We start from the raw sequence: 22,811 nt of genomic DNA, 5'->3' as shown, positions 1-22,811 counted from the left end.
TTCAACCGGGACATTGCGTTTCTGTAATCTGCACTTATTTAAGGGCATCCCGATCAAATATCCGCTCAAACCCTTTCAGGGATAAATTAAACATGTCCCATTGGTGAGTCTTGCTTCTTGTGTGTATTTCTCACGGCTTGGGAATCTCTGGGTCCGTGTGTGCACCGAGCATTAATAGAAATAGAAAGATTAAATAATGATAGCAAAATACTGCGGGTGCTGGAAATCCGAAATATTTTTTCTGTTGTTATTAAATAATGAACTTGTTATCGTGCAGCCAGAGTGAAATCGTCTCCTCTTTTGCCCCGGTTTCAGGCAGTTGATTCCTGGAGAAACCAACGATGGATGTTCCCCAGTCACTTTCCAACCAGCCTTAACTAATGGAAAGGCAGTCTGCGCCTGGGGTTGGGGTTGGGGTTGACGTTGACTGTGGCTGAAGTCGGGGCTTGGGTCCATGGCTCCTGTGATCGGTCCCAATGGGCTAAGTTGAGGTAGCGCCGGCAGCAGGTAATAAAATGCCGATTAACGCCACAAACCCAACTAAACTTCGCATCTCCACCCGTGCACAGAAAGAGCCAAAGACCCGGCGCTGCAGCCGCCGCCTTAAGGAGTGGAAAAACATCAGTTCATCTCCCAACAAGGACAGGGTTAAGATAAACTTCAAATGGGAGTTCAGAATAAAGCCCTGCTTAAAATGGTATTTATTCACACAGCGCCTCTGAATTAAAAATCTCAGTGACTCGGCATTCCTTCGATTTGTTTTAAAGTAACATTTCATTGATATTGGAATTGCCGGTGTGATAATTACAATGTTCGCTGGCCTTAAAACAGGAGAAGCTGCTGGGGGTGAAGAGCAGGCCGGTTAGTGAAGAGGAACAATTCGGCTCTTCGCCCTTCAGCCTCTTTCCATCTCCTCCCCGTCGCTTCGCTTCCGAAGCATATCAGAAACTCAGAGCTCAGTGTGTCTCTCTCCTCTGTAACCTCCTCAACTCCCTGCCATGGATTGTAGACACAGAAAGAAAGAAAGAAGCAGCATTCGCTTATTTGAGGCGGGCGACTTAAATTCGATGAGGAACGTGATCATTAATTGCACTTGTTCGGTTCAAACTAAAACGGGTCACCGAAACAGCTCATTGTCGGCGAGTTTCGTCAAACCTTTTCTTTTTAAAAGTGTTGGTGTGGGTCCCACCGAGTTAAACATCGATTCACTCTGAGTGATGTCTGGCGGCTTAAACGAACCCGAGCAGTTATTAGAATGTATTTAGTTTATAAAAAATAAGTTTATCAGAAAGCAGATCGATAGCCACGTCTCAGCCGGGTCGAGTGTTGCCGTTTTAAGGGCCGAGCGCGGTTATCAGGGGACTAGAGGGGCCCAAATGTGCGAATAATTCTCAGTCAGGAGTTACAGTAACTGGGAAAGCTTTTAGCACATTATCCGCTGGCAATTTGATGATAATCTAATTGTCAAGTGTGCCTGATTAAACCTCCTGCACTGTATTTACGTTTGCTGGGTGCGGGGTGTCTAATGGAATTAAAAAGCTGCTGATTCGAGCTGTAACCGTGTAAACTGCGTTGCTTTCACTTTATGTGACATTGACTGTTCGGTGCGCAGTGCTGAGCTGCGACCAGCCTTGCTGCTGCAGTCTCCCCGTCACTTGAAGGTGACTACAAGAGTTTCTGAGCTCTGCGGTCACCTGCGGGCTCCGGGAGACAATAAACAAATAAATAACCTAATAAATAAAATCCAATTCGCTGCAAAAAAAACACACCATATTGGCAGTAACTAAGCCCAGTAGCCCGCTTCTCTCCGGCCGCCCTGGGCGTGGGTTTGAGATTCTCGCCAGCACCTCCTGGATTAGAGCATTCCCTCTCGGGGAGAAAGGGGTTCGTGTGGCGAGTCCGTCTCCGTGAAAAGGCCAACCAACCTGTCAATAATATGACAATGTTCCTCAAAAAAATAAAATGATTATATAATATTTGCACCCAACATGCGCGGGTATATAAGGAACACAAAGTCTGGTGCACATTCTGTCAACTCCCATCCCCATGTGTCTGTCCCTAGTTTGGGAATATCTCCCACGTCCGCCCGAATATTTGCTATCCGGCCCCGGCCGTAACCCCCTATATTTATTTATCCGTGTCTTTTTCTGTCTTTCTATCTTTAATCTAGATTCTCTCCCCATATCTGTCTATGCATCACATCTGTCCTCAAATCTCTCTCTATAGAAATATATATGTATGTGTTTATTTATCTCTATGCAGCTTAGACCTTGTATACAGGTTAAAATATTTCAATTGTATCGCATGAACAACCATCTTGCAGTTCCCCAGCACTTAAATACACACACGTTACCAATACCTGTACCGCAATTAAATCTACCGTTTTTCTATTTTTTTTTAACTGTACCGGAATAAGTTTTATTTACACAACATTTCCATCGTAATCTCAAAACACCTATAAAAATTGCTCCTTTAAAAAAAAATGGGAATGCAGTTTTAATGGTGAGCGCCGAACCTGCCCCTTGTTACCGGCATACAGGACTGGAACCGAATATGAGAATTTGCACTTATAGATAATTTCGCCTCCAGCAGAATATCAACCTTGTTAATCAAACTACATTTGGCCAAGTGTCCCGGTGTCGTGTCTGCATTAACACTCGATCTGATGTGCATTCTGCGATCAATCTAAGTCTTGTAATGTTACCTGTGGAGTAGAGCGGTTTAATGTACATAACATTCCACACAATTAAACTGCTAGCTAATCAGATACAAAAACGGGTAATTGAACAAGACAGTGAACTACATAAAGTGTCAATAATTACAGACAGCAATACAGTTCATACATTGTAAAATGAAACTCAAACTGCAAGTGTTATAAAGAAAACTGGTTAAACTCGAGGTTTTATATAAACAGGCGCATCGTGCGCTGGTTAAATGACACGATTTGTGTTACAATGTCGTGTTCAGACAGCAAATCGTTGTGCAATGGTTTGTGTTTTCCAGGTAGTATTTCATTCTTGTGTGGGCTCTTGAACCGAAAGGCCTGGCTTGTAAAATAAAAATCGATGGTTACGGAAAATGTTCACGAAGACGCGAGGACTGTAAAGCGCAACATTCAGACAGATTTTAAATAGGAATCCTCAAAATCCCAGACGGGATAATCTACACCGAATTATACAAACGAGTAAACAGGCGGGAGTTCGGCCGATGTGAACCCTTGTTGCACATTCGTATTCTAAAGGCAAGACTTCACTAAAATGCAGTCAGCGTCGGGAACATTCGTGCTACATCCCAGGAGTAAAATCTGTAAAATTGTTTGCTAGATTTTTTTAAAAGCTGCTTTGTTTTAGCGCCAGTAACAGGTGCAACCAGATTGGGTTCGGGGCCCGAATTATATTATTGATAATCTCATGTTTCTCACATTACTCCCAAGACAGTAACAGATTCCCATTCTCCGTGTGTTCTTGTTTGTGGGATGAGAGAATCTTGTCTTGGAAACAAACTAAAAACTAACTTATTCGAGGATGAGGAGACGCGCAGGACAGAGACCTGTTTGCAATAATTGTTACACTTGATAAAACGTGTAATTCCACGGAACTGAAATGACAACTACAATTGCTGATTAAAGCACCAGAAACACGCACCGAATGCAGCATTGGGAGAGAATCCGTTCCAAAAAAATCGCGATTAGGTCAACAATTTTATCTGTTTGGAGTGTCTGAGAGAAGCGTCTGTGAAGCAAATGTGAGAAATCAGAGCCTGACTTTAGAGTAATTAATTACACAAACAACGAAACTGCCTACAGACCCTTGTTCGTCTAGACAAGTCTCATTTCCTTATCTGAGCGGAGAGAGAAACAGAAATAAAGATTCTCATGGGATAAAAAAAATAAGCGAGAGATGATTTAATAGAAACATCGGACAACAATAACAGCAGTTTCTCTGCATGTGCGTCTTAACTGAAACCAGTGTCGCTCTGCCACCCACTTCACACCGTCACTCATCGTTGAGTTTAAAAGGCATTGAAATGAACATATATATTTATATATATATAAATAAAAAGCTGGCATAATATAATCGCAACATAAAGATGGAATTTGAAGGGACGGGCCGTTTTTCTTCCCCACTTTTAGAAAAGAACACGATTACTTTTTCTTCCAAAGTCTAAACGTGTTCTAATTTTAACACACCAAGGTATCTGGGAGAAATATGACTGTAAATAATGCAGTAGGAATGTGAAGCATGCAGGATCGTGCGGAGTTTGAAGGCATTCTTGGGGCTAATAAACAGGTCGGATACCCAAACCCGTTGCAATGCAAATGACAGAAATTGTAATTTGATGGAACAGTTCAAACAGACATATAACATGCAGACACCATGCTCTATCTTTGCAACTGGGAATCTTGAGATTTTAGCAGTAAATTTGTCTCAGGTTTCCTATCGGGATTGTGCAGAGAGCTGGGCGCGATGGTCTGTGTCCTGGAGTGGATTAATCCCAGCGAGGGAGCCTGCTGCCCATCACAGCAACACAGGCATGGGCTGAAACAGGCAGGCAGGCTCCGGCGGCGCCTGCGCACAGCCAGCATGCCTGGAACAGAGCGCGACGCATGCGCGTTGCCACCGCAGACCCGCGGCCGGCCGGCACCGCGCAGCCGCACCACGCTCGGTTTCCCCCCTCTTCGGGAGGGAAAGCCAGAGTGAGTGACGTCAAAGGCCGCTGATTGGCTGGTGTCGTCCTCCCCCCCCCCCCCGGGGTTCGGGATACGGGGTGCGGGAGGCACCAAATTAATTGACGGTGCGGGAGGCGATTGGGAAACAGTCGAGAAGCGATCGGGAGAGGCAGAGAGAGAGAGAGAGAGAGGGAGCAATCCGTGCCTGCCGACCCCTCCCCGGCTCAGCCTCCCTCTCCCCCCAAAGGCCAGGCCAGGAGGAGTGAGGGCGGCTCCTGGCTCCTGGCTCCTGCACCAGGCGGGCTCCGGGAACAGTCCCGGCCCCTTCTGGGGAGGGGGCAGAGAGTCCTGTTCCAAGCATGGAGTACAGCACTCCCAAACCACAGCTCTCGTCCCGGGCCAATGCCTTCTCCATCGCCGCCCTCATGTCCACTGGCAACTCCAAGGAGAAGGAAACCCAAGAGAACACCATCAAACCCCTTGGTAAGTCAACCCCTTGGAGCCAGGCGGCCTGTGTCAGCCTCCCAGCTCACCTGAGAATGTTTCCTGGGGATGGCGCAGGTTAACATTGGTGCAAGTTGCAGAAATGAAATGACTAACTTTACAGGCTAAATTGGGCTCTCTGTTAAATGTGTTTTAATTTGGAGCAGTTGGACTGAATCTATTGAGGAAAATATTGCTTCTATACAATGTTTTGAAGGATGCTTGTCCAGGATATATAAACATATTTAATTGAAGGCAGAGTAAAGCAAGCCCGTTATAAAGATAGCAAAATACTGCAGATGTTGGAAATCCGAAATAACAACAGAAAATGCTGGAAAAACTCAGCAGGTCAGGCAACATCCGTGGAGAGAAATTTGAGTTGACGTTTCGGGTTGGACCCTTCTTCAAAACTGGAAAGAAAAGAAACTGGATCGGAGGCAGGGCTGCGATCGGACAAAAGAATAAAAGAAACAAAAGAAGTACTTTACACTTTACACCTAATCCCAGCCTATTACTATCTCGTCTAGCTTCTAATCTCTTTTACTTCTTTTGTTTCTTTTATTCTTTTGTCCGATCGCAGCCCTGCCTCCGATCCAGTTTCTTTTCTTTCCAGTTTTGAAGAAGGGTCCAACCCGAAACGTCAACTCAAATTTCTCTCCACGGATGTTGCCTGACCTGCTGAGTTTTTCCAGCATTTTCTGTTGTTAAGCCCGTTATAAAGTTGGTCTAAAGTGCTCAGTGGTTGTGAACCGATTGCTTGCCTCGGTTGGGCAGCACGGTGGCATAGTGGTTAGCACTGTTGCCTCACAGCGCCAGGGACCCGGGTTCGAATCCGGCCTCACGTGGCTGTCTGTGTGGAGTTTGCACATTCTCCCCGTGTTTGCGTGGGTTTTCTCCGGGTGCTCCGGTTTCCTCCCACAGTCCAAAGGTGTGCGGGTTAGGTTGATTGGCTATGATAAATTGACCCTTAGTGTTAGGGGGATTAAATACGTGGGGTTACGGGGATAGAGTGGGATATGTGTTGGTGTAGGGGTTACGGGGATCGGGTGGGATATGTGTCGGTGCAGGCTCGATGGGCCAATGGCCTCTATCTGCACTGTGGGGTTTCTGTGATTCTGTGAACACTCCTGCAGTCTTGAGTCTAATTACAGGTTCGTAAACCCGAACTCGGGTCTGCAGCCACGGTGCGATTGACAAGTCAAAAGTGTTGTTCAATTGACAGACGTGTACACGCGCTTTTCTTTCCTCCCCTCCCCTTGAAACAGAACAATTTGTGGAGAAGTCCTCTTGCTCGCAGCCCCTGGGTGACCTGAGCAGCCTGGAGCTCGGGGATTACAGCGGCAGCGCATCCCCGGTCTGTACCGAGCCCCTCATCCCCACCACCCCGACCGTCCCGAGCGCGGAAATGGCCAAGATCACCTGCAACCTGGAGACCAAAGAGCTGTGGGACAAGTTCCACGAGCTGGGCACCGAAATGATCATCACCAAATCTGGCAGGTACTGAGATTCTTTTGATTTCGACAGCGACACAATCGATCTTATTAAAGGCGTAGATTTCGTTGTAATAAAATTGTTGCGTTTTACTTTCAATCTGGGGCCTGTTGGCAATCGATGTAGATAAAAGTCACCGGGACCCGATGGTGAAAGTGGGTCAAATTACACATCGAGGTTAGGCACCGAATTCATTTTAAAGAAACGCGTGTGTTGAGAGATGAGAGAATTATGTTGAAAAGGGGTTTGAGCTGTTAACTGTCGGTCGTTCCGTTTCTTTCTGCTGCTTCGCTTTTATGTTTCATCACTCGCCACTGTCCAGGGACTAAGGAACTCGTCGCTCGGTCTTTTCAACTCAAGATGAACGGGCACCGAGTCACTCAATCCCACCGATTCCCAATCGGATCTTCTGTGATGAGCGAGACGACATGGGATTTGTTTTGCAATGAAGCAATGCTCAGTTAGGGAGCTGGGGATGGGACACTGGATTTGCACAATGTGATTCGGCGACCTTACTGCGTTTTAAAAAGTACAACTTGTCGAAGTGTAAATACGTAAGCGGCTGAATTAGATGCTATCTGTCGCTGTTGTACAAGAGCTTCTATTTTCACCGTGATAGTGTTCTGTGTAAGACCAGAACCCCCGTGACACGGACAAAAAATTAGTTTAATTCTGTGCAGTTAGTAACACCATTGTAAACAATATCGGAAACTCAAGATAATTCCTGAATGAACAGGAGCAGGTCAGTAATTGTGTTGATTCACATTCTAATTATTTTCAATGCAGTAATCGTTATTTTTTTTCAATGCGTTTCTGTTAAACTAAATAATTAGTGTTGTAATATTTTACAAACATAATTATACAATCTTTGTTATATTATATAGACGTCGCAATTCTGTTAAAAGGGTCATTGTTACAGAATAATTATATTGCTATTGGGTCGCATGTAAAATCCATTCTGTTACATCCGATTCTATTTCAAAAAGTGTTTATAAATGTTTCGCTGAATCTGAATGATTTCAGATCGGTTGCAACATTCATAAAATACAGAAAGCGCTGGGAATCTGAAATACATGTTGTGATCTGGATGCGCTGCCTGAAAGGGCGGTAGAAGTCGATTCAACAGTAACTTTTAAAGGGGAATTGGATAAATACTTGAAAAGGAAACAAAAATGGCAGGGCTGTGGGGAAAGAGCAGGATGGAGCTGTGGGGAAAGAGCAGGGGGGAGTGGGACTAGTTGGAGAGCCGGCTCAGGTGCGAAGGGCCGTATGGCCTCGTTCTAGCAGAAAACGCTGGAAAACTGAAATAAAACCGGAAAACGCAGCATGCCAGCGGGTGCCGTGGGTTGCGGTTCTCCGGCTCACCTGTGATGTTTGCAGGCTCCCACCTTCACCTCTAGAATCCTCCAAACTTGTAACTGGGCAGAATAATGACCTTCAATCCTGAACCTTATTGCGGGGGAGGGTCCCTGTTTTTGTTAATTCTCTGTTACAGTTACTAATTTCGGGGGTGAAGATGGCTGAAGTGACAGTTGTAACTTGCCATTTCTCTGCAGTGTCTGGCCTGCCGAGTGTTCCCCGCATGTTCTGATTTTCGGGACAAGTTTGTGGGAGTTTGTGAGGCGGGGGGTGGGGACATGGTTGAGTTTAAAGGTCTTGTTTTCTTCCTTTGTCCTGTTTCAGGAGGATGTTCCCTACTATCCGAGTCTCGCTGTCTGGGGTGGACCCTGAAGCGAAGTATATCGTGCTGATGGACATAGTGCCGGTGGACAATAAGAGATATCGCTATGCCTATCACCGCTCCTCCTGGCTGGTAGCTGGGAAAGCAGACCCGCCCCTTCCCGCAAGGTGTGGCCATTGACTTTATTCATTATGTTGGAATCACTCCCTCACAGCCCTTGATGTTTCTATATTCACACTGTTCTCCAGACCGTATTTGCTCGCGGAGTTATCAGCCTCGAGTCCCGGTTTCTGTAGATCGGTCTGGTCCAATGGAAATCGCCCACTAGCCATAAACTGTTTCATCCACATATACACTAATAACTTTAGTGTAGAAAACTCCTTACTCACAATACGGGTAAATGCACTGCACATGTTTATTTCCTTAACGAACATCTCCCACCATTCAGTGACCAGCATAAAGCCCTCAAAGATCAAAAACACTTTCCATCTCACCATTTTACCAACAAACGCACACAAGGTTAAAGTTCACATTCAAATACCGTGCGAATATACTGGTATGACTGGCTCTGTGATTTATTTCTTTTAAATTTACTAAACAGAAACACAACTATCCACATCTGGATTCTCAATGAGCCACGTTGCTGCAGAATAACGGAAAAAACATTACCCGCACATCAAGGACATGGCAGAGTGGGCTGGGCGGGCTGCCGAATGCCCCTTGTGAAATCCTAGATTAGAACTAACACACTGTTGAGATTTTTGATTGTAGTTTTAATTTTACTAAACTAAGACGACCCGGGTGAGCGCTGTGAGGTGGAGTTGCAGTGGGAACGGTTCTAACAGACTCAGGTTTCGACTGTTCAATCAGACATATCTCGCTCTGCCCTGATCTCGCTGTGCCCTGATCTCGCTCTGCCCTGATCTCACGGTGCCCTGATCCCACTCTGCCCTGATCTCGCTCTGCCCTGATCTCGCGGTGCCCTGATCCCGCTCTGCCCTGATCTCACGGTGCCCTGATCTCACGGTGCCCTGATCCCGCTCTGCCCTGATGTAACGGTGCCCTGATCCCGCTCTGCCCTGATCTCGCTGTGCCCGGATCTCGCTCTGCCCTGATCTCACGGTGCCCTGATCCCGCTCTGCCCTGATCTCACGGTGCCCTGATCTCGCTCTACCCTGCTCTCACGGTGCCCTGATCCTGCTGTGCCCTGATCTCGCTCTGCCCTGATCTCACGGTGCCCTGATCCCGCTCTGCCCTGATCCCGCTCTGCCCTGATCTCACGGTGCCCTGATCCCGCTCTGCCCTGATCTCACGGTGCCCTGATCTCGCTCTGCCCTGATCTCACTCTGCCCCGATCTCACTCTGCCCCGATCTCATGATGCCCCGATCTCACGATGCCCCGATCTCGCGGTGCCCCGATCTCGCTCTGCCCTGATCTCGCTCTGCCCTGATCTCACGGTGCCCCTGATCTCACTCTGCCCTGATCTCACGGTGCCCCTGATCTCGCTCTGCCCTGATCTCGCTCTGCCCCGATCTCGCTCTGCCCCGATCTCGCTCTGCCCCGATCTCACGATGCCCCGATCTCACGGTGCCCTGATCTCGCTCTGCCCTGATCTCACGGTGCCCCTGATCTCACGGTGCCCTGATCTCACGGTGCCCCTGATCTCGCTCTGCCCTGAGCTCGCTCTGCCCTGATCTCACTTTGCCCTTCTCTTGAATTTCCAGACTTTACGTACACCCCGACTGCCCGTTCACGGGAGAGCAGCTTCTGAAACAAATGGTCTCCTTCGAAAAAGTGAAACTCACCAACAACGAGCTGGACCAGCACGGCCACGTGAGTTGTAGCTGGATTTTATTCGCTTAATTAATCTCATCGCAAACGGACCTCAGCCGGCAGAACCAAAGAGTTAAAGGCCCGCGCATGTCTAAGTACCAACATTTAAAAACCTGCAGCTTTCAAACAAATGCTGACAACGGACCGTGCAAAGCCGACCTGAATATAGTAAAGGAAAATAGCCCAGGTGTCAGTGGGAGTCGTTACAAAATCGGAACTCTGTCCATGAGATTATTTGGGAGTGTTGTCTTCTTTCCCGGGACAATATTCCACAGCAGGGGCTCTGATTCCCACCTTGTGCCTCATTCCTTTTAAACTTTGGGAACTCGGGTTCAGTCTCAGCGCCAAATAGATCCAATCCGCAAACTGCGGTCCCCGTGCGGCGCCAGAACCGCATTTAAATTTACAGATACTTTGTTCCAATAAATCGGAAGCACGGACTCTCCAATCGCTTCCTGTCACAGATCAGAAGGTATCTGACTCCCAACTCGAACCGATCAAACTACAATTCACACTCTTCTCCCCGTTATTTATTTATTTGCAAGTTCTTAGTTTACTTTAGAATACCTGAGCCAGGTGAATATTTTATTCAATAATGAGCCCACATTGACAGTTAATATTTATATAGAAACATCAATAGTTCAGTTAAATTGTACCCGCGACTTACAATTATCTCTACTTTTGTTTATGCTGATTGATTTCACCCGAGGTGAATTTATTTGGATATGAATATGAATGACTGCGCCCCCTCCCCTATCACTCATGCTGTGACACTGAGCTCTGTATAAAGTACAGGTGCGTTATATACAGGATAATCTGTGTAAAATCCAGGTGTGTTATGTACAGGATCATCGGTGTAAAATCCAGGTGTGTTATATAAAGGATATATGTGTAGAATACAGGTGTGTTATATACAGGATCATCTGTAAAGTACAGGTGTGTTATATACAGGATCATCTGTAAAGTACAGGTGTGTTATATACAGGATAATCTGTGTAAAATCCAGGTGTGTTATATACAGGATCATCGGTGTAAAATCCAGGTGTGTTATATAAAGGATATGTGAAGAATACAGGTGTGTTATATACAGGATCATCTGTAAAGTACAGGTGTGTTATATACAGGATAATGTGTGTAAAGTAAAGGTGTGTTATATACAGGTTAATCTGTGTAAAGTACAGGTGTGTTATATACAGGTTAATCTGTGTAAATACAGGTGTGTTATATACAGGATAATCTGTAAAGTACAGGTGTGTTATATACAGGATGTGTATAAAATACAGGTGTGTTATATACAGGATAATCTCTGTAAAGTCCTGGTGTATTAGATTCAGGTTACTCGCTTTAAATACAGGTGTGTTATATACAGGATAATGTGTGTAAAGTACAGGTGTGTTAGAGTGAGGATAATCTGTGTAAAGTAATGGCGTGTTATATACAGGTTAATCTGTGTAAATTAGAAGTGGGTTGTATACAGGATAATCTGTATAAAGTACAGGTGTGTTGTATACAGGTTAATCTGTGTAAAGTACAGATGTGTTATATACAGGATAATCTGTGTAAAGTACAGTTGTGTTATATACAGGTTAATCTGTGTAAAGTAGGTGTGTTTTCAGGTTAATCTGTGTAAAGTACAGTTGTGTTATATACAGGTTAATCTGAAAGTACAGTTATATACAGGTTAATCTGTGTAAAGTACAGTTGTGTTATATACAGGTTAATCTGTGTAAAGTACAGGTGTTATATACAGGTTACTGTGTTTAAAATACAGGTGTGTTAGATTCAGGATAATCTGTAAAGTACAGGTGTGTTATATACAAGTTAATCTGTGTAAAATACAGGTGTGTTGTGTACAGGTTAATATCTTTAATTTACAGGTGTGTTATATACAGGTTGACGTAAGAAAACGACTAGGCACTTGGTCTGACTATTAAACAAAGCTTTAATCAACTGTTTTTCCAACATGGAGATCTAGTTGTGTCCTTCACTAGTTCCTGTTAAAGAATGTCCTGAGCAAGCTGGGCCCGTGCCCGGGTATTTATACTCTCCCTGGACAGCGCCACCAGCAGGCCGCCCAGTATCATTTCATAAGTCTTTCCACATGAATGACAAGATTCATGTCACAGGTTAATCTGTGTAAAATACAGGTGTGTTATGTACAAGATAATGTGTGTAAAGTACAGGTGTGTTAGATTCAGGATAATCTGTGTAAAGTACAGGTGTGTTATACAGGTTAATCTTTGTAAAGTACAGTTGTGTTATATACAGGTTAATCTGTAAAGTACAGTTGTGTTATATACAGGTTAATCTGTGTAAAGTACAGGTGTGTTATATACAGGTTAATCTGTGTAAAGTACAGGTGTTATATACAGGTTACTGTGTTTAAAATACAGGTGTGTTAGATTCAGGATAATCTGTGTAAAGTACAGGTGTGTTATATACAAGATAATCTGTGTAAAGTACAGGTGTGTTAGATTCACGATAATCTGTGTAAAGTACAAGTGTGTTATATACAGGTTATTCTGTGTAAAGTACAGGTGTGTTATATACAAGTTAATCTGTGTAAAATACAGGTGTGTTATGTACAGGTTAATATCTTTAATTTACAGGTGTGTTATATACAGGTTATTCTGTGTAAAGTACAGGTGTGTTATATACAAGTTAATCTGTGTAAAATACAGGTGTGTTGTGTACAGGTTAATATCTTTAATTTACAGGTGTGTTATATACAGGTTGACGTAAGAAAACTACTAGGCACTTGGTCTGAATATTAAACAAGGCTTTAATCAACTGTTTCACAACATGGAGATCTAGTTGTGTCCTTCACTAGTTCCTGTTAAAGAATGTCCTGAGCAAGCTGGGCCTGTGCCCGAGTATTTATACTCTCCCTGGACAGCGCCACCAGCAGGCCACCCAGTATCATTTCATAAGTCTTTCCACATGAATGACAAGATTCATGTCACAGGTTAATCTGTGTAAAATACAGGTGTGTTATATACAGGTTAATCTCTGTAAAGTCCTGGTGTATTAGATTCAGGTTACTCGCTTTAAATACAGGTGTGTTAGATTCAGGATAATCTGTGTAAAGTACAGGTGTGTTAGATTGAGGATAATCTGTGTAAAGTAATGGTGTGTTATATACAGGTTAATCTGTTTAAATTAGAAGTGTGTTGTATACAGGATAATCTATGTATAGTAGAGGTGTGTTTTCAGGTTAATCTCTAAAGTACAGGTGTGTTATATACAGGTCAATCTGTGTAAAGTACAGTTGTGTTATATACAGGTCAATCTGTGTAAAGTACAGGTGTGTTATATACAGGTTACCATGCGTAAAGTACAGGTGTGTTATATACAGGTTAATCTATGTAAAGTACAGGTGTGATATACAGGTTAATTTGTGTAAAGTACAGGTGTGTTATATACAGGTAAATCTGTAAAGTACAGTTGTGTTATATACATGTTAACCTCTACAGGTGTGTTATATACAGGTTAACCTCTAAATACAGGTGTGTTATATACAGGTTAATTTGTGTAAAATACAGGTGTGTTATATACAGGTCAATCTGTGTAAAGTACAGGTGTGTTATATACAGGTTACCATGCGTAAAGTACAGGTGTGTTAGATTCGGGATAATCTGTGTAAAGTACAGGTGTGTTATATACAGGTTAATCTATGTAAAGTACAGGTTTTGTATACAGGTCAATCTGTGTAAAGTACAGGTGTGTTATATACAGGTTACCATGCGTAAAGTACAGGTGTGTTAGATTCAAGTTAATCTGTGTAAAGTACAGGTGTGTTATATACAGGTTAATCTGTGTAAAGTACAGTTGTGTTATATACAGGTTAATCTATGTATAGTACAGGTGTGTTATATACAGGTTAATCTCTGTAAAGTACAGGTGTGTTATATACAAGTTAATCTGTGTAAAGTACAGTTGTGTTCTATACATGTTAACCTCTACAGGTGTGTTATATACAGGTTAACCTCTAAATACAAGTGTGTTATATGCAGGTTAATCTGTGTAAAGTACAGGTGTGTTATATACAGGTCAATCTGTGTAAAGTACAGGTGTGATATACAGGTTAATCTGTGTAAAGTACAGGTATGTGATATACAGGTTAATCTGTGTAAAGTACAGGTGTGTGATATACAGGTTAATCTGTGTAAAGTACAGGTGTGTGATATACAGGTTAATCTGTGTAAAGTACAGGTGTGTTCTATACAGGTTAATCTGTGTAAAGTACAGGTGTGTGATATACAGGTTAATCTGTGTAAAATACAGGTGTGTTATATACAGGTTAATCTGTGTAAAGTACAGGTGTGTTATATACAGGTTAATCTGTGTAAAGTACAGGTGTGTTATATACAGGTTACCCTGTGTAAAGTACAAGTGTGTTATATACAGGTTAATCTGTCTAAAGATACGTTCGGTGTAAATCGGAAACGAATGGATTTCCCTCCTTTATTAAAGGTGATAAAGTGAAATTAATGGCCGCTTAAACGGGTAGCGGTAAACTGTAACGGCACCAATGTCAATCAGCCTATACACAGATCAATGTTTTAGCAGGAGCGATGGTTTATTGGTGTTTTGATAAATCAAATTCTCGTGTTATTACATGAGAGTATAGGGATTTTCCCGGCCTTTTGGAGACCGCAATGCCCGATCCCATTCTTTCCCCATGAAATCCCCGCATTATCGATATCTGCAGAACATGTGGTGTAAGACTGTGGACTGTGGGCCCACTGAGTTCAGAGACCTGGCGCCGTTTAGTGGAAGTGTTTGCGAACACCGTCAATGTCGTTCGGGAAACATTTGCGCCCGGGGTGTAACTGTGATGAATTAATTCCACAGATAATCCTAAACTCTATGCACAAGTACCAGCCCCGAGTGCACATCATAAAAAAGAAAGATCACACCGCCTCTCTGGTGAACCTCAAGTCTGAGGAGTTCCGCACCTTCATCTTCCCGGAGACAGTTTTCACCGCGGTCACCGCCTACCAGAACCAACTGGTGAGTCCCAGCAATTTATTTCAACAGATGGCCAGCCACAACAGGGGCAAATCTGCAACCGAATTGCGAGATCTGATTATCCGACACTCTGCAAATCGTAAGAGACTGGCGCTATTAACGGGGGGGTTCCGCAATCACTGAAGATGCGCCTGATTTTTTTTTTTAAACCAGATTTTGTTCACATAAATGCGTCTTATCTAAATATTAAGTGGCACCTGGACGGGACTCCGGAGTTTGGGTGATTTAAGTCACATTCACTGACTCGCCCGTCGAGACTGTCACTTGTGTGTTTCGAACTTGTTTATATTTAATTTAACGGGGGTGAGTGAATATTGAGCCATTTCCATTTATTTCCGGCGATATTAACGGCGGGGGTGGAGGCCAATCCCGGGTGTGGCTAACGCCTCGGGTCAGTTTCACCGGAATGGGACCTGGAGCGAGCCCCGGCCAGCCGGCTTGTCAATTTCACAGCACCCACCCCCCCGGGACCGTCAAAACCCAGGGCAGGGGGCAGGTGAACGGCTGAGGGTGATGTGAGCAATTTCAGGGCCTCCTTATATTCTCATTCATTCTCGGGATGCCAGCTGAAATTGGAGCTGAAATCCCGCGTTTATTGCCCATCCCCAGTCACCCCCCCCCCCACGGAGAAGCTGGTGCGGAACCTTCTCTCTGTCTGTGAACCGCAGAATTGTTCAAACTGATTTCAAACTCACGCACTGCCCTGATGAGATTGGCACTGGGGTTCTCTGGAATGAGTAGTCCCTGGTGTGGAGATACCGGTGTTGGACTGGGGTGGACAAATGTAAGAAATCACACAACACCAGGTTATAGCCCAACAGCTTTATTATATATATATATATATAATAAAGCTGTTGGACTATCACCTGGTGTTGTGTGATTTCTTACATGATTAGTCCAGTAACAGAGGCACTGCACTCCCGGACCCCGCGGGTGTACAATCTGGCTCCTGAATGAGGAATCAATCCCCCCCAGTTACAAAGTGTAGCCCATGTCCTATTTCTCCGCGCGGGTGTTTCTGTCGAAAGAGGCTTCAGATTTCCAGCACCCGCAGCATTGTTTTTTGTGGTTATTCTCAATGTTTCTCTCTCCAGATCACCAAACTAAAAATCGACAGCAATCCTTTCGCTAAAGGATTCCGGGATTCCTCCCGCTTGACTGACATGGAGAGGTACTGTTTTCAGGAGTAAGGCTGGTTTTTCTCAGTTCGATAAGATTAAGATGTAAATGGCGCGGTTGTTAAAAATGCAACAAAAAAAACCTGCTTTAAGGAATGGATTATACCCCGGGTTTTTCATCTCCTTGCAAATTTACGCTTTTGAATATCCGCCTGCTTGTTTACATTCGAACCCCGACACTCTGAGCTCCAATGTCGAATCCAAAGATCGCCCTGACAGTGTGAGCGAGTTTATATCCAGGGAATGGAGCCGATTGAATCATTTCATTAACACGCTCCAAACAAAACTGCCTCACTGAAAGTGCGCAGCAGGCCCAGAGAGTTGTGCAATTTGTGGAACATTAGAGGCACCTCATCGGGTATCTATCTGTGTGCAGTTAAAGTGAGGCGGTGTGAAATTAAAGTCACTACCAGACCCGTGAACTAATGGGCAGCTTGTATGTGATGCCCTGGTCTCCCCACAGACTAAAATAGTTTATAAGTCGGCTGCATTCTAGAGGAACTTTCTTGCCAGGACTGCCAGTATATATTCAAGAAGGAGTTGGATATATTTCTTAAGGCTAAAGGGATCAAGGGATATGGGGAGAAGGCAGGGACTGGGTGCTGAATTTGGATGATCAGCCATGATCTCATTGAATGGCGGAGCAGGCTCGAGGGGCCGAATGGCCTACTCCTGCTCCTATCTTTCTGTGCTGCAGATCTCAGTCCGTCTCTGTATGGTGACACTCGGGTCACAGACCGCAGCTATACTGCACATCACATTTCCCCCAGCCAGAGGGAGCTCTGCCCATGCGTTTGCAGGAACACAGAATATTAGGAACAGGAGGAGGCCATTCAGCCCCTCGAGCCTGTTCCACCATTCAATTAGAGGATGGCTGATCTGCACCTCAACTCTATTTACCCGCCTTCGATCCATATCCCTTGATGCTCGTGCTTAACAAAATGCAGCCCCGTTGTCTACAGGAATAGTGATGACCCGTTCAGTTAATGTTAAAAATCAATGACGTTTATAAGAACTTGAAACTTATTTTTGAGTGTGTTAAAATGTGTAACTTTGGGCACTGGGCTTCAGTTATACCGCTCCCTAGGGGATGTCCATGCAGTGAGCGAGTTCCTGCTCCAGTTGGCCTCAACCCTTTGCTTTACGGCATCTTCATCCTCCACAAAAGGAACTGAGAGCCAAGTTTGGTTGGGGTTTGGAAAAGAGATTTACACTGGCTCTTCCAAACCCCAACTTTACTTCCCAGTGTTTAAAGCCATTTGACTTTCTGACCTCGCTGGGTTACCAGGATTGTTGTAATTGAAGTATAAGGAAAGACTTACTATTGAAACATGAGTTTTAACTGGTCATACACACACAACCCTGTACACACACACAACCCTGTATACACACACACACAACACTGTACACAGATACACAACAACCCTGTATACACACATACACACACACAACCCTGTACACACACGCACACACACAACCCTGTATACACACACAAACACTGTACACAGATACACAACAACCCTGTATACACACACACACACACACACACACACACACACACAACCCTGTACACACACGCACACACACAACCCTGTACACACGCGCACGCGCACACACAACCCTGTACACACGCGCGCACACACACACACACAACCCTGTACACACGCGCGCGCACACACACAACCCTGAACACGTGCGCACACACACACAACCCTGTACACATGCATGCACACACAACCCTGTACACACATGCAACCCTGTACACACACACACACAACCCTGTATACACACACAACCCTGTACACACACACACCCCTGTACACACACACACACGACCCTGTACACACGCGTGCGCACACACACACAACACTGAACACACGCACACACACACAACCCTGAACACACGCACACAACCCTGTATACACACACACACAACCCTGTATACACACACACACACAACCCTGTATACACACACACACACAACCCTGTATACACACACACACAACCCTGTATACACACACACAACCCTGTACACACGCGCGCACACACACAACCCTGTATACACACACACAACCCTGTATATACACACACACACACACACAACTCTGTATATACACACACACAACCCTGTATAGACACACACAACCCTGTTCACACACACACGCACACACAACCCTGTATACACACGCACACACAACCCTGTATACACACACACAACCCTGTATACACACACACAACCCTGTATACACACACACACACAACCCTGTATACACACACACACACAACCCTGTATACACACACACACACACAACCCTGTATACACACACACACACACAACCCTGTATATACACACACACACACACAACCCTGTATACACACACACACACAACCCTGTATACACACACACACACACACACAACCCTGTATACACACACACACACACACAACCCTGTATACACACACACACACACAACCCTGTATACACACACACACACACAACCCTGTACACACACACACACACACAACCCTGTATACACACACACACACAACCCTGTATACACACACACACATAACCCTGTATACACACACACACATAACCCTGTATACACACACACAAACCCTGTATACACACACACACAACCCTGTATACACACACACAACCCAGTATACACACACACACACAACCCTGTATACACACACACACACAACCCTGTATACACACACACAACTCTGTATACACACAAACTCTGTATACACACACACACACACAACCCTGTATACACACACACACACAAACCCTGTATACACACACACACACACAAACCCTGTATACACACACAAACCCTGTATACACACACACACACAACCCTGTATACACACACACACAACCCTGTATACACACACAACCCTGTATATACACACACACAACCCTGTACACACACACACCCCTGTATACACACACACACAACCCTGTATACACACACACACAACCCTGTATACACACACACACAACCCTGTATACACACACACACAACCCTGTATATATATATACACACACAACCCTGTATATATATATACACACACAACCCTGTATATATATATATATACACACACAACCCTGTATATATATATATATATATATACACACACAACCCTGTATATATATATATATATATATACACACACAACCCTGTATATATATATATATATATATACACACACAACCCTGTATATATATATATATATATATACACACACAACCCTGTATATATATATATATACACACAACCCTGTATATATATATATATATACACACCACCCTGTATATATATATATACACACACACAACCCTGTATATATATATACACACACACAACCCTGTATATATATATATACACACACACAACCCTGTGTGTATATATATATACACACACACACTCAACCGTGTATATACACACACACAACCCTGTATACACACACACACACACACAACCCTGTATACACACACACACACACAACCCTGTATACACACACACACACAACCCTGTATACACACACACACACACAACCCTGTATACACACACACACACACCCCTGTATACACACACACACACACACAACCCTGTATACACACACACACACAACCCTGTACACACACACACACACAACCCTGTATACACAAACACACACACCCCTGTATACACACACACACACACAACCCTGTATACACACACACACAGCCCTGTATACACACACACACACACCCCTGTATACACACACACACACACAACCCTGTATACACACACACACAACCCTGTATACACACACACACACAACCCTGTATACACACACACACACACACACACACAACCCTGTACACACACACAACCTGTACACACACACAACCCTGTATACACACACACAACCCTGTATACACACAACCCTGTATACACACACACACACACGTATATACACACACACAACCCTGTATATACACACACACACACAACCACCACCCTGTATATACACACACACACACACACAACCCTGTATACACACACACAACCCTGTATACACACACACACACAACCCTGTATACACACACACAACCCTGTATACACACACACACACACAACCCTGTATACACACACACACACACAACCCTGTATACACACACACACACACAACCCTGTATACACACACAGAAACCCTGTATACACACACACCCCTGTATACACACACACACAACCCTGTATACACACACACACACACCCCTGTATACACACACACACCCCTGTATACACACACACACACAACCCTGTATACACACACACACACAACCCTGTATACACACACACACACAACCCTGTATACACACACACACACACAACCCTGTATACACACACACACACACAACCCTGTATACACACACACACACACGCAACCCTGTATACGCACACACACACAACCCTGTATACACACACACACAATCCTGTATATACACACACACGCAATCCTGTATATACACACACACGCAACCCTATATATACACACACACGCAACCCTGTATATACACACACACGCAACCCTGTATATATACACACACACGCAACCCTGTATATATATACACACACACACACAACCCTGTATACACACACACACAACCCTGTATACACACACACACAACCCTGTATACACACACACACAACCCTGTATACACACACACACACAACCCTGTATACACACACACACAACCCTGTATACACACACACACACAACCCTGTATACACACACACACACACACACAACCCTGTATACACACACACACACACAACCCTGTATACACACACACACAACCCTGTATACACACACACACACACACACAACCCTGTATACACACACACACAACCCTGTATACACACACACACACAACCCTGTATACACACACACACACACACACAAACCCTGTATACACACACACACACACAACCCTGTATACACACACACACAACCCTGTATACACACACACACACACAACCCTGTATACACACACACACACACGCAACCCTGTATACACACACACACAACCCTGTATACACACACACACACACACAACCCTGTATACACACACACACAACCCTGTATACACACACACACACACACACAAACCCTGTATACACACACACACAACCCTGTATACACACACACACAACCCTGTATATACACACACACACACACACACACAGCCCTGTATACACACACACACACACAACCCTGTATACACACACACACACACACACACACACACACACACAACCCTGTATACACACACACAACCCTGTATACACACACACACACAACCCTGTATACACACACACACACACAACCCTGTATACACACACACACACACACAACCCTGTATACACACACACACACACAACCCTGTATACACACACACACACAACCCTGTATACACACACACACAACCCTGTATACACACATACACAACCCTGTATACACACACACACAACCCTGTATACACACACACACACAACCTGTACACACACACAACCCTGTATACACACACACAACCCTGTATACACACAACCCTGTATACACACACACACACACACGTATATACACACAACCACCACCCTGTATACACACACACACACACAACCACCACCCTGTATACACACACACACACACAACCCTGTATACACACACAACCCTGTATACACACACACACAACCCTGTATACACACACACACAACCCTGTATACACACACACACACACACACAACCCTGTATACACACACACACACACAACCCTGTATACACACACACACACACAACCCTGTATACACACACACAAACCCTGTATACACACACACACAAACCCTGTATACACACACACACACCCCTGTATACACACACACACACCCCTGTATACACACACACACCCCTGTATACACACACACACACACACAACCCTGTATACACACACACACACAACCCTGTATACACACACACACACAACCCTGTATACACACACACACACAACCCTGTATACACACACACACACAACCCTGTATACACACACACACAACCCTGTATACACACACACACAACCCTGTATACACACACACGCAACCCTGTATACACACACACACGCAATCCTGTATATACACACACGCGCAACCCTGTATATACACACACGCGCAACCCTGTATATACACACACGCGCAACCCTGTATATACACACACGCGCAACCCTGTATATATACACACACGCAACCCTGTATACACACACACACGCAACCCTGTATACACACACACACAACCCTGTATACACACACACACAACCCTGTATACACACACACACAACCCTGTATACACACACACACACAACCCTGTGTATATACACACACAACCCTGTATACA

General features: G+C 44.5%; 1 protein-coding gene and 1 long non-coding RNA gene across 3 annotated transcripts in view; one reads left to right on the top strand and one right to left on the bottom strand.

Annotated features, from left to right (window-relative positions):
• Window positions 1–2,509: 2,509 nt before the first annotated feature.
• Window positions 2,510–22,811, bottom strand: part of LOC147115306 (uncharacterized) — an 85,001-nt gene continuing 64,699 nt past the window's right edge. Inside the window, exon 3 of the long non-coding RNA XR_015078937.1 lies at window positions 2,510–3,043. This is a non-coding gene — a long non-coding RNA (uncharacterized LOC147115306). The remainder of the gene's footprint in view (window positions 3,044–22,811) is intronic.
• The window catches only part of tbx20 (T-box transcription factor 20), a 34,402-nt gene continuing 16,375 nt past the window's right edge, over window positions 4,785–22,811 (top strand). The window contains exons 1-6 of one of the 2 annotated variants that reach the window (XM_085993735.1): window positions 4,785–5,152; window positions 6,418–6,649; window positions 8,327–8,491; window positions 10,050–10,158; window positions 15,013–15,171; window positions 16,284–16,360. In XM_085993735.1, the coding sequence (XP_085849861.1) occupies window positions 5,029–5,152; window positions 6,418–6,649; window positions 8,327–8,491; window positions 10,050–10,158; window positions 15,013–15,171; window positions 16,284–16,360 (866 nt within the window). In that variant the 5' untranslated portion in view covers window positions 4,785–5,028. Of the gene's footprint in view, window positions 5,153–6,417; window positions 6,650–8,326; window positions 8,492–10,049; window positions 10,159–15,012; window positions 15,172–16,283; window positions 16,376–22,811 lie in introns of both variants that reach the window. The other variant, XM_085993732.1, reaches the window with a different exon arrangement.

The sequence above is a fragment of the Somniosus microcephalus genome, chromosome 7 (assembly GCF_052327205.1).
Source record: "Somniosus microcephalus isolate GS21.2 chromosome 7, FLI_Smic_1.0, whole genome shotgun sequence".
NCBI classification, from domain to species: domain Eukaryota; kingdom Metazoa; phylum Chordata; class Chondrichthyes; order Squaliformes; family Somniosidae; genus Somniosus; species Somniosus microcephalus.
The sequence above is the reverse complement of the archived record's forward strand: the minus strand, read 5'-3'. Positions and strand labels throughout refer to the sequence as shown.